Genomic DNA, 12,929 nt, shown 5'->3' with positions numbered 1-12,929 from the left:
CCTAGATTATTATTTTAGATTCATTAGTTAATTTCAAGCGCATTAGATATATTTTTTTTTTGGAAAACCCCAAATCTAGATTAGGATTAGTTTTTTTTTTTTTTTTTTTTTTTTTTAATTCGTTTTAATGCCAAATAGTGAAAATTTAAGATTTTGATTTATTATTGGAATTGGAGAGATCTTTAAGTTTTTTTTTTAGAAAAAAAAAAATTCCTGTGAAGATTTCGATTTAGATTAGGGTTAGTTTATTATTATTTTTTAATTCGTTTTAATATCAAATAGTGAAAATTTAAGATTTCAATTTATTGTTGGAAATTGGAAATTCTTAAGTTTTTAGGGAAAAAAAAAAAAACCTGGAAGACTCGTGTACACACTGTGGAATTGGAGAATGGCTTAAGGATTAAAAAAAAATAAAAATGGAGGACGCGTGTGCACACTAAATTCGAGAATGAAAAAAATAATATAATATATATATGGGTGTGGGTGTGTGTACGGATGGATGAAGAGTGTTGTTAGTTAATATATATATATATGTCTATTTGTTGGCAATAATGGAGTATTGTTGGGAATAAAGTTTATGTTTAAAAATAAAAATAAAAATGAGAGAATAGAAGTTTTAAATAAAAAGGAAGTAAAGTTTTTTTTGATATTATAATTATGAGCGTAAGTTAATAAATAACATAGAAATTAATTATTGAAATAAATTATAGTTTAATTAAGTTGTGTCCCAAGAAATAAATTTTAAAATAAATAAATAAATAAATAAATTCAATTTTATATGAATTAGAAATTTATTAATTTTTAAAATATGAATAGATTAAATTACCTTTCATAAATATATAAAAAAATAATAATAATTTGAATACTTAAAATTTTAGGATTGTCAAACCTATAATTTTAGATAAATAGTAATAATTGTTCCTCTTATGTTTTGTTAGGTGAAGAGTAGATTTTCAGAATTATTTTTCTCCAAAGTTTTTGAGGACTTCTTTTGAGGTAAGGGAAATTAATGCAGTTGTTAAATTCTTTTCGAAACAATTTTATGTATATATATATACATTATTTGAAAACATTTGAGTTATATTCCGTTTTATGCATGGATCAAACCTGTTTTGCATGAAAAGTATGTTAGAATTTTATATTATGTTTTTGACAAATATTATAAGTTGTAAATTTGAATAAATGACATAAATATTTGATTCTGGTTTGTTTGGCCTTTGTCAACGGGATATAATAGTTGATTTTTGGCCCTTGTCAATTGGATATAATAGTTGACATTTACATTTCTTGGTGGGGAATGTAATTAATTTGAACCCCAGCCTCTAGGGGTTTCGGTTAGAGGTTACTAGTACTAGTAGTGTTTGGTTCCGTCCACCTTAAAGGAACAATTTGAGACTAGCCACCCATTTGAAAAGTCCCACCTAATTGGGCACCCTTTGATGTTTGATGACCAGAGTAAATAAATTATTGGAATGTTTTGACTGAATTTGAGATGAAATTGTTTGAATCATAAATAAATGCATACAATTAGAAATTTTGAATGTATTGGCAAAAAAAAAAAAAAAAAATTTACTCACAGCTTTATGAAAATAATTGATTACAATATCTCCTATTTTGCAAGTGAGTTTGAAATGTTTGATCCATGGACTGCATTAATGTTCTTTATTGGGCTGTGAGCTCATTCCCATTTGTTGACTACTTTTCAGGTACCCTTAGTTCGGATGAGGAGTGATGGCTAGGCTGGGAATGGTCATCATTAGAATTTGACTTAGGATTTTATATTGAATTTTGTTTAACTGTTAGTTGTGTTCATTTGGATCTTTTGGTATTTGGAAGTTATTTGGATATTGATCCTTCAAATTTTATGTTAGATCAAAGTTGAGTTTTGGAGATTTTGAAATTTGTTCTAGTACTTGAATTGTTTAAATTTGCAAATATTTGGACAATGGATTTTGGATAGTGGATGTTTTAGTTTTAAAATTGAATTTTAAGGATTTTAGATTTGTTCCGCTACTCTGAACAGGTACTTGGTAACTGGTAACTTCCGATTACAAGATAAGTGTTTGGGTCGGGTTACACTGTAAGCCTTCGGGTTTGAAGTGTGAAATGACCATCACGCCCTTGGAGTGGGTCTTAGGGTGTGACAAAAGATGGTTGAATAATCTTTCCGAAATTACTGCCAATAGCTGTCTAGAATCCGAGCATTCAAATTAACATATGAGAGATTTGTAAGTCTTTTGTAATTCTATGTCACAAGGTATTCCACCTAGCAATGAAAAAAGATGTATAGATTGATTAATCAAAATCACAATTTAAAGGGTAACATTGGCATATTATAAAAAAATTATTACACACAAGAAGGTTAGAGTATATCAACATCCTCAAATATCTCTAGTCTCTACACACATATGTACCTCAATTAATATTTTTAAGACAAAAATAACCTTTAATAAAATAATCAAAATACTCCTTCATTATCGGAGTTGTACTTTTTAACATATTTTCCATACCCACCTTTGTAAGTTCAGACACATAAAATAAAAAAAAATAAAAAATAAAAAACCACTCTTTTTCATTTCTGTCCCATTTGTTCAATCAAGATTTACACAAAATCATAAGCCCTAAAATATACTATATATATATATACTACACTCATATGTGAAATCTGGCTGTTATTCTGGCAAGATAAATATAAGCGTTAGCCCCCCGCCATTTTGAACATCTTCCGAATCTTCTCCGCCGCATCATAACGCCATTATCATCATCATCACTGTACCGACTTTACCGAATTCTCAATTCGATTTTCTCTGGTTACGAATGGATCCGGTTCTTCTGGCGGCGGTGGTCTCGATCCTCCTCGGGGCTCTGATCGCACTCGTTTTCTTGGGGAACTACTTCTTGAAGCGCAGATCCGAAGTTGAATCCATTTTCAAACCGGAACTCCAATCCGACAAGAATCCCAAGCCCGCCAAGCCTCCTCAATCTTTCTCCAAGAAGTCTCAATTCAAGCATCACTCCCATGCCGCTGATAAGGTGTTTGCTTCCCTTCTTTATTTCTTTTTTTTTTGTTTGGTTCCTGAGAAAACACAAGAAAATATTTAATTTTATGTTTTAACAGGAAAACAAAGTTAAAGCTTAGCTCAGTAGGGGGATTTTCTAGTGAAAATTTTGAGGTTCAAGATTTTAGTTCCTTTTACTTCCTTATCTTTAAACGGGGGATGAGGGGTTTTCTCTAGGATTTAGAGGTGATTCTGGCGATTAATTTCATTTGTGGTCCTACATTTTCTTAGAAAGTCGGTTGGCGTAAAGATTTTGTTTCTTGAGGGTTTAGGCGTCTTTAGATGTAATTCTGACGATTATTTCATTTGTGGTCCTACATTTTCTTAGAAAATCAGATGGCGTAAAGATTCTGTTTCTTGAGGGTTTAGGCGTCCTTAAGATTGAATGTGTTGTTTTTTCTTAGATTTCCTCCACATATATCAGCAGGAAATAAACGTTTATTCTAGGTTTAGTGGAGAAACGGGGGACAGTGGTTTTTCTTCTTCTCCTTATTTCTATGTTTTGTGCTTGTTTTCTCTCTCTCTCTCTCTCTCTTTTTGTTTTTGTTTTTTTTTTTACAAATAATGTATTTATTTTGCTTTCTTGCAAACAAATGGGAGTAACGCTTTCCTCTCTCCCACTATTGGCGTGATTGTGAAATGCAGGATCAGAACAAGCGACATCATCCGTTGGATATAAATACACTGAAAGGGCATGGAGATTCAGTCAATGGTCTGTGTTTCTCTCCTGATGGGAGGAATTTGGCAACAGGTAGACTAAAATGGTTTTATTTTTATTTGACTTTCTTTGTACCATGCATTAAATTCCTTACATTTCTGCAATGTCAACTTCTGCTTGATTCAAATGGTTTGAGCTTGCAAGAAATGGTGATGTAGTAGGGCAATGTGATGTGTTTTAGATGAATTGTGAATTATTGTTTGTTGATTTTGTGTCACAATAAAATTCTGGGATTTTTAGGTTTCTTGATGAGAAAATAGAAAAGGTAATGGTTGTGCAAGAACCCAAGAACAGAGAAGAAAATGGCCTAATGGTGGTGCAGTTGATCTGAAGAGGGATCAAGAGCCCATATTCAATATGACATGGTAAAGGTTTCTGGGCAAGATCACTACCTCATGTGGGGGTTTTCAAGTCCTCGGTCTACTCTTCTTTATTATCTTCTTGGATATTCTTGTTACATATTTCTAACAATTCTTGATTGCTACACTTCTTGATTGCTGCTCTTCTTATATTCATCCTGTTACTCCAGTAAAAATGATTGATTGAGAAACCTGACCATGTTCATGTTCTTCATAGACAAGTGAATTTTAAGCCTTAAAAGAACAGCTACTGGCAAGCTGTTGAATGGATTATATGTAATTTAGCTATTCCATGTGAGATGGCTGGTATTTTGGAAACAAATCCTATAACATTTTTCCTGGCATCAACCCATTTCACATTTGCTATTGACCTTCTATTTTTTTCTTTTTTTTCAGCATGTGCTGATGGAGTGGTCAGGGTATACAAGTTGGACGATGCTTCAAGTAAAAGCTTCAAGTATGTATCACTTACCCTTGATGTTTTATCAGTTACCGCCTAACAAATACTAGTGATACTATTTTTTTTTCTTCCTTGCTTCTCCACTGTTTTTCTTATGATTCTTCTGCAGGTTCCTAAGAATTAATGTGCCTCTTGGTGGTCATCCAACAGCAGTCACATTTGGTGATGACTCAAGCTCTGTAGTTGTGGCTTCTCAAACTCTATCTGGCTGTTCTTTGTTCATGTTTGGAGATGAAAGGGCCAAAACTGCCAATGAAACTAAGCAACCAGCCAAACCTCCTGTCCCTGAAATCAAATGGGAACGTCTCAAAGTCCATGACAAAAGAGCTATCCTGACCCTATTTGGAACAACTGCAAGTTATGGCAGTGCTGATGGGAGTACAATTATTGTCTCATGTTCAGAAGGTATTTTATGATCTTATATCTGATTTATATTATTTATTTCAGTTTCTGATTTGTATTCATCTTGATAATATACTATGTTTAGTTAATAAATTATCCAATGAAAATAAACAATCAAGAAAAAAAGGTTACTTTGATGTTCTTACTCACAATTGAAATTACTTGTTTAGTAGGCTGATCTTGTGTCCTAATTATGTCATTTAATTCATTTTGAATTTTGTGTTATTCAACTTCAGAATCTTTTGTTAAGTTCCCAGTACAAATGCTAAATTAAGAAATGTCTATGTTGAATATTGACGTTATGATCTGTGTTTGCTACTGCCAGGACTAGAGGATCCTTACATCTAATGATATTTACTAATTATAGAAGGAATGGGTATTCAGTTTGAACTGTTGAATGGCATCATGGGCTTCATTGTGTGGCTATAATCTTGTAATGTGGTAGCCCATTTATATTATATAATAGGAGTTATTGTTCCAATCTACATCCAAATGACAGATTGGACATCCAATTTCTGCAACATTACCAGTAATTTAATACATGAGTTACCCTCTTAATTTGATGATTTGTTCCTGGTTCAAACCTTTGAGCAAAGGTGAAGCCTCTGTCCAACATGTTCCGAAAATGCTCATGCTAATGTTCTAAGATCTGTGAGTGTTCCTACAATTCCTAGTTGTCTTGGATTACCTAGGGAACGTTTGTCAAAGTTTAGCTTAACAACAACCAAAGGACGAGGAATCCAAATAGGGTAGTATCTTCTTAGATGGTCCGGTAGATCTGCACACTATGTTTCAAACTAGTAATATGATGCTTAAAAGAGTACCCTCAATGTTGCACAAGTTGATGCCTAGAGACCTGAAGAGAAGTTGAATAAATCTGCAATGCCTCAAAAATCCTCACCTTCCTCTCCTACCAAATTGCCTATGATCAAGTGAGACTAGCAATGCACAACAAAGACTTGCCCCCTAAAAGGCTTCCAAAATCATTATTAGAAATAGTCAGCATCTACACCACACTTCTAGGTGGAACCCATTGAGTTTCCTACAAGTCTAATTAGCTTGTGCCACAGTGTTAATACCACTAAAGACTATAGAAAAAGATGATCTACTGATTCTTCACTCCTCTTATGCATGACACATTATTGTGGGCCGAGAGCCTTATAAGGTCCCCTTTTCTATGGAAAATTGTTTGTATTGACCTTTAGTCATGTGAAGGACTTGACTTTCAGGGGGAGTGGGCTTTAGATTTCCAGATGAAATATGCAGGTGGAAAGGGAGTGAAGTTGGTGGAGACAATAAGGGCTTCAAAAATAAATAAATAAGTGAAAACAACCTAGAGGATGTCAAAAGATTAAGGTGGTGTTTGTTTTTTGGCTGAATAGAAAAAGCCAAAATATTTGGCTGAATAGAAAAAGCCAAAATATTTGGCTTTTTCTATTCAGCTAAAAGTAACCTATTGACATCATCCAACACAACTAAAGTGAATTTGTTATCAATAGGTTCAGTTTAGTTATGTTGAATGACGTCAACAGATTACTTTTAGCTTAATAGAAAAAGCTAAATATTTTGGTTTTTTCTATTTAGTCAAAAAACAAACACCACCTAAATCTTCTTAACAGGAAAAGTGGATGACAAATACACATTTCCTAAAGTCAACATGAGGCGAGTAAGTTCTTTTATTTCATGGTCCAAAAGGCTGTGATGGAAGTTAAGATTCTATGACATAGAGGAAGTGGAACTTCGAATTAAAGAAACACTAACTCTTTCACTCACCACTCTATAGAGGTTTAAGAATCAAACATAAGGAGCTAGATCACACTATCAAGTATCTTTCCAGAACCACCAATCTAATACTGAATGAAATCACAAAATAACTATGTAATGTCCTTCGAAAGACACCAATGTGACCAACTAACAACCTTAGTGTCCCAACCACTAGAGTGTAGCCCGTAAATTCTTACAATGATCTTGGTGAACCTCTAGAATCACATCCCTAGTATGGCTCTATTCCTCAAAAGTATCCTCCTTAAACCAAGTCTCCTTCATTTGTCGCCTTACACACCTGGTCCCTACTTACAAGACGATCTCTCTTCCATTCCTCCAAACCAAACCATAAAAACTCCATGGGCCACTATGGCTGGACTGATAAAAATGTTTGTTTTCTGTATACATATGTCTGATTACCTGTTACTTTCCAGGGACTGATATTATGCTTTGGCATGGAAAAACTGGGAAGAATTTGGGGCATGTTGACACCAATCAGCTGAAAAACAACATGGCTGCTGTATCTCCCAATGGGCGGTTTATTGCTGCTGCAGCTTTTACTGCAGATGTGAAGGTTGGTATCCTTAATTGCTTAGTATACACTATAATGTTCAATGACCAAAGGGGCAATTTGGCTGGACAGTTTTCACTCCAGCTTCACATCATTTTTTCAGATCACATCACCATGTATGCAATCTACTGTTGCACATGCAGTGAATGCATTTTAATTGTTTTCTGGCAAAATCATCTGCATGTCTATTAATCACTATGCATGCAATTTACAATTGCACATGCCTTGAAAGCCTATAGTTTCTTTGCCTGTAAAATCATCCGCAATTCTATTGCAGGAGTTGATATTACTGTTATACCTATTTTATGCACATCTCATACTGGATTATGTCCCTATGTGCATTCATATCCACAAACACATTCATATAACCTAATAGGCTGTGCACATGGCAAGACACATTTGTTTAATGTTTTTATACTATGTATACTATTTAATGTCTTCATTAGGAACTCACTAGATGTAACAATTAACTGTTATTCAGGTTTTGTCATGTAACCTGTAGCGAGGTATGGTATAATATTTAACTTAATTGTTCCACAGTGTGAGCTGATTGTTATTTTTCCATTTGTACGTTACTTTTCAGGTCTGGGAGATTGTATATTCAAAGGATGGTTCAGTCAAGGAGGTTTCAAACGTTATGCAGCTCAAGGGGCATAAGGTTGTGTTTTCAAATGCAATTACATGTGTTCATGAAGTTTTCATATAATTCCAGGATATGAAAAGCTTTATTTAATTTCAGGACGTTAATCAAAATTAAATCAACATTTTGTAGCTTTTCTAAAGTCAAAATTTATAAGATGTATTATTTATATATATGAAGCAAATTTCAAAGGCCAAGCATGTGAAAGAGTCAGTATTTTAATGGTATGAAGGTATATAATTTATATAATCTTCCACTATAACCGCTTCATGCTGCTGATGAGAAATTATTCTATGGGTTAGATGATCATGCCCGTCACTATTTTCAACTCCTTCAATTGTTTACTTGATGAATTTATTATTGTCTTTATGTTTCTTTTTATTATAGAATTATGTTTGCACTAACACAATTCCTGTTCTTAATTTTCAGAGTGCAGTAACTTGGTTGTGTTTTACTCCTAACTCAGAGCAAATCATCACAGCATCCAAGGATGGTTCAATAAGAACATGGAATATCAATGGTAAGCATGATTTCATGAATTCTTATTATGCACTATTTTTTGCCTAGTTCTTGTCAGCTTAATTGCCTTTATGTTTTTTGAAAGTAATGCTGTTTTCATCTAATAACTTGACTTGCTATAACTTTTTTTTTTGGTTTCTTTTCTCAAGAAGATTTATTTGGTGTTTGAAAAAAAGTAAGCACTAAAAAGTGAAAATCTAGTGGATCGAGATCAAATTTTTTCTATTATATATGTATTTCCAAGTGTGCTTGTTCCCCCTTCTTCCTTACCATGGCAAGTCTTTGTGAAATAACTCTGATTACAAGAAAAAAGAAGGCGTTAAGGGACCCTCCTAGCCTAACCCTAGGCACTTTAAGATCCTTTTACAAACCTGCTCCCATTTCGAGTCAAGAGATAAATAAATAGACACATCCCGTTACACTGATTGGGGGCATTCATAGTGACTAAGGGTGTCAAAGACCAAGAAGTGAGTTATTTATACTAAGCATGGGTATTTTTTTCTGCAAAGTAGGATCCACAACTCAAATTAGAGCCATGAAAGAAGTAGGTGGCCAATCAACCCAAAAGAATTTAGGGGAGGGGTCGAAGTTCTTGAATGAAAAAAAATATGGAATTTTTATTTGTTGATGTTAACAAATTCAATATAATATGATTATACTATCCATTATATTGTAATGTATAAATAATATTATAAATATGTAATATTGTTGTATAATATTAATATATATATATGTGTGTGTGTGTGCACACATGTGCGTGTGTGCATGTGTGTGTGTGTATTGAAAAGTGAAAAATTGGTGGATCACACTAGATGCAAGTATGTACATACGTGTATGTATTCTATTTAGATCCCTTAAAAAATCCATGTTTAAAAACTTTCAGGTTTTTTGTCTTACCATTAGAGGTTACAGATTTCCAAATAAAAAAAGGGAAAAAGGTTCATGACTTATTAGTTCTTTTGAGACATTTATAATTAGTTCATATTAACTTGTAGGTATTTTTTCTCGTAAGTCTGTGACAACTGTCTCCTTTTTTACATCCAAATATGGGTAACAAAGATTTTCCTTTTTGAATATTAATTATAAACCTGTAATGTATATGAATGGGATAATTGTAGATAGATGGTCTTCCCCCTGTTTTTTTTTTTTTTTTAAATCTGTTATTCTTCATTCATTCATTTATTTATATTGTTAGTCATAATGGAATTTTGTTTGTGCTGACCCTGTTTTATACATTCTCCTGAAGTTCGATATCATCTTGATGAGGACCCCAAAACCCTGAAGGTTTTTCCTATCCCACTTCATGATTCCAGTGGCAGTACTTTGCTCTATGATCGACTCAGTATTTCTCCTGATGGAAAGATATTGGCAGCCACCCATGGTTCCACATTGCAGTGGTTGTGTACCGAGACTGGAAAGGTCTTGGACACTGCTGACAAAGCCCATGATGGTATATCTAAGCTTAAAACTTTTCCACTACATTTTTCTTTCATTTTCTTCTTGCTCCTATTATATGCCATTTTGTGATTCTCATATGTTGAAGAGATTATTATTTTTTTCCTCCAAACCGTTATCCAAAAAAAAAACCTGCAGGGTTTGTTGGCATGTGATGTGACTGATTTTTTATGTTTAAAAAATTTAATTCCATTCATTTGAATATGGTTCATGAATACAAAGTCATGCTCCCCTCCACTTAGCAGGAACCAAAAAAAAAAAATAAATAAAACACATCATGTGAAAAACTATACTGATATCTCCACCTTTATTTGTTAGAGGCAGTTAGTAGACAACAACAGCATGTTATCTCCTTTTGATCTTATAAGTAGGCCCAAACAATCATAGTCGGTCCCTTAAATAAACTTTGTTTGTTGTGGCTTTGTTATAACACTTTTATTCACTCCAGTTGTTCCTGTCACTAGGCATTTTTCTACCACAAAGTCCCCAATTTATATTAGGACTGACAAACATAAATTCATAAAATATATGATTTGTTAATGCATCACATTGATGTAGCCTCAGTAGTTATTATGGCCATTATGGGTGATGGAAGTGGTTAAATAATCTTACCCATGCTGCATATATGCTGATAGAAGTAATTTCTTGCTAGATGACTCATCTTAATCGTTATGTATTGCATTTTCTTTAAATGCCTTTTACTTCCTCGGGCAACATTCAACTCTAGTTGTTAGTATTAAAGGATATGATACAGCATTAGAGTCCTGGGCTGTTAGGGTGGTTGAGTCTGGCTCTAAGGCTCAGGGCCAAATTCACACACTATGACCATAATAAGAAAATGAGGTTAAGTGGGAGATGGTGGTGAGACAAGTGAAAGGGTGGGAAATATTCATAGAAAGGAGTAAAACCAATGTTGAGGCAGAAAGGACTGGAGAGGGGGGGTGGAGGTACAGCTTTTGGATTTAAATGGCAGGGCGGATTGTCAATGCAATATCAAATTGAACACTCCCCTTATGTGGATGAAATTAAAAGAATGAGTGGCCACTTGGTATGTAGATGGGGGCATCTCAACAACTCCGCTCCAGCCTGACAAATCGGAGGATTGGGCTATTAATCATTGGAAGTGATGGAGCAGCAAGGCTCTCTGTTTCTCTTCAAATTCCCTTCATAGATGAAGGGTTTGTGACTTCTGGAGGAGGACCATGTCTCTAACCTTTATAATTCTTCTGTAGGGAGGGAAACATGGTACGCTTTTAGCAATCTTTTTTAATAATGGATTTTGGATCTTTCATATAGCGTAAATGTTTCAGTCTCAGAGAGCCTTGCTTTCTGTTCCCACCCCAAGCTATGACTGTATATGAATTGCCTTTCATTAGGAGATTTTATATGATAATAAATCTCTTAAATGGTACATGTAGATGGATTGCCTTGATAATCTACACATCTAGCATGTTTCTTAAGATGCATATGTGGTAACCTACTACCCATATTACATACAGAGTTTCATCTCATTTTGTTTTAATTATATTGAGCTGCTCTTGTCATGTTATTCCAGGATAAGTACTCTTAAGACTTTCTATTGTATCCATGGATGGCTTTACTCTGTTGCTGAGATTGTTATTCATCGGCTCTGTGAACTTGCAATTTGACTCCATACCCATGTGCTTTAATACTGTTTTCCCTGTTGCCTTTTTACTATTATATCACTGTTCTAAGTTGTATGTAATACACTGTGTAAGTCTCAAGATTTTGTATTAACCTCAGGCTGTCATGCAGGTGACATCACATGCATTGCATGGGCACCTGAGCATCTTCCAATAGGTAAATTACCTTTCTATTGACTTACTAAATATCAGTGCTTTCTCCTTATATTCTCGATCTTGAATTTCAGATAAATCGGTCATACATTGCTCTGAGGCAGTGCTATTTGATGTTGCATTTTCATCAGATGTGTTTCTAGCCAGAAATGTGCTGAAAACACCTATCATGTTATTCTTTAAACCATGAGAAGAAGCAGAAACTTTTAAACCTGCCTCCTTAAAAGTCAACAGCATCTAGGGGATGGCAACAATGCGTTTATTAGCATAGTTAACTAGCAAACTATTACCTCAATCAAACATATTAGATCATTTGGAGTGTTCAGGAAATTATTAGAAAATCGTCGAGGGATCAGATGAATAGAATTATCAAAAAAGGTGGTAGCTCTCTGATTTGCAGACATTGCTTCATTCCACAGATTCTAGAGTTGCTTACCACTCTTTCTCCATTGTTTGTTCATCTCTGCAATTGAGACATGTATTAAACATGCCTTCTTTTTTCTTCTGCAGGAGATCAGAAATCCTTGGTTTTAGCTACATCCAGCGTTGACAAGAAAGTGAAGTTGTGGGTGGCTCCTCCACTCCTTACATCATAAAGTAAGCACCGAGTTCTGTCAATCATTGGCCAGAAGGAGATCGTTGTCAAGTTGTTTTCCGATTTGCTTCAGAAGTTTCTTTTACCCTTACAGGTTCTATAGCGTTAACACTTCATAGCGAAGTACACGCCTCCAGCAAATCTTGTATACACAATTTTTCAGGAAAATATTGATCATACCAAAGTTTTGGCGACAAAGTTTCATAAAGATATAGACACCATATGGTGGCTTTGAATTTTTAAGTGATCCCATTTTGAACTTAGTGATGCTGACGATGACGTTAAAAGGTTCAAAAATTCTAAATGCCTTGTATACAACTCTAGAGAGACTTGGATGGAGGATATGAATAAAATGGTTTTGATTTACAGAGAATAAAAGCTTGTCAGTTCCCTTTTCTTATTGGGAGGAGAGGGGGAGAGGGAAAAGCATTGCATGTTCAGAGAAATAAAGTTGCATTGCTGGAGAACATAAGGCATAGTATCTCTGTAATGGTGCATTTGGATTACATGGAAATTGAATGAATCCTTTATTTGACTTTGTGGCTCAAAGCATGCACAGATGCAGTGTTG

The 12,929-nt window shown here is 34.3% G+C and overlaps 1 protein-coding gene across 1 annotated transcript; it reads left to right on the top strand.

Moving 5' to 3' along the window:
• The first annotated feature begins 2,656 nt into the window (after positions 1 to 2,656).
• Positions 2,657 to 12,737, top strand: LOC100243773 (uncharacterized). Its single transcript, XM_010663329.3, has 11 exons — positions 2,657 to 3,033; positions 3,705 to 3,810; positions 4,533 to 4,593; positions 4,706 to 5,001; positions 7,197 to 7,336; positions 7,917 to 7,991; positions 8,403 to 8,493; positions 9,739 to 9,942; positions 11,724 to 11,768; positions 12,275 to 12,361; positions 12,454 to 12,737. Exons 1-10 carry the CDS (start codon positions 2,818 to 2,820, stop codon positions 12,358 to 12,360), a joined length of 1,320 nt encoding a protein of 439 aa, XP_010661631.1. The 5' UTR covers positions 2,657 to 2,817; the 3' UTR covers position 12,361; positions 12,454 to 12,737.
• The last annotated feature ends 192 nt before the right edge of the window (positions 12,738 to 12,929 follow it).

Source organism: Vitis vinifera, chromosome 15 (genome assembly GCF_030704535.1).
Source record: "Vitis vinifera cultivar Pinot Noir 40024 chromosome 15, ASM3070453v1".
In the NCBI taxonomy this organism is placed as follows: Eukaryota; Viridiplantae; Streptophyta; class Magnoliopsida; order Vitales; family Vitaceae; genus Vitis; species Vitis vinifera.
The sequence above is the reverse complement of the archived record's forward strand: the minus strand, read 5'-3'. Positions and strand labels throughout refer to the sequence as shown.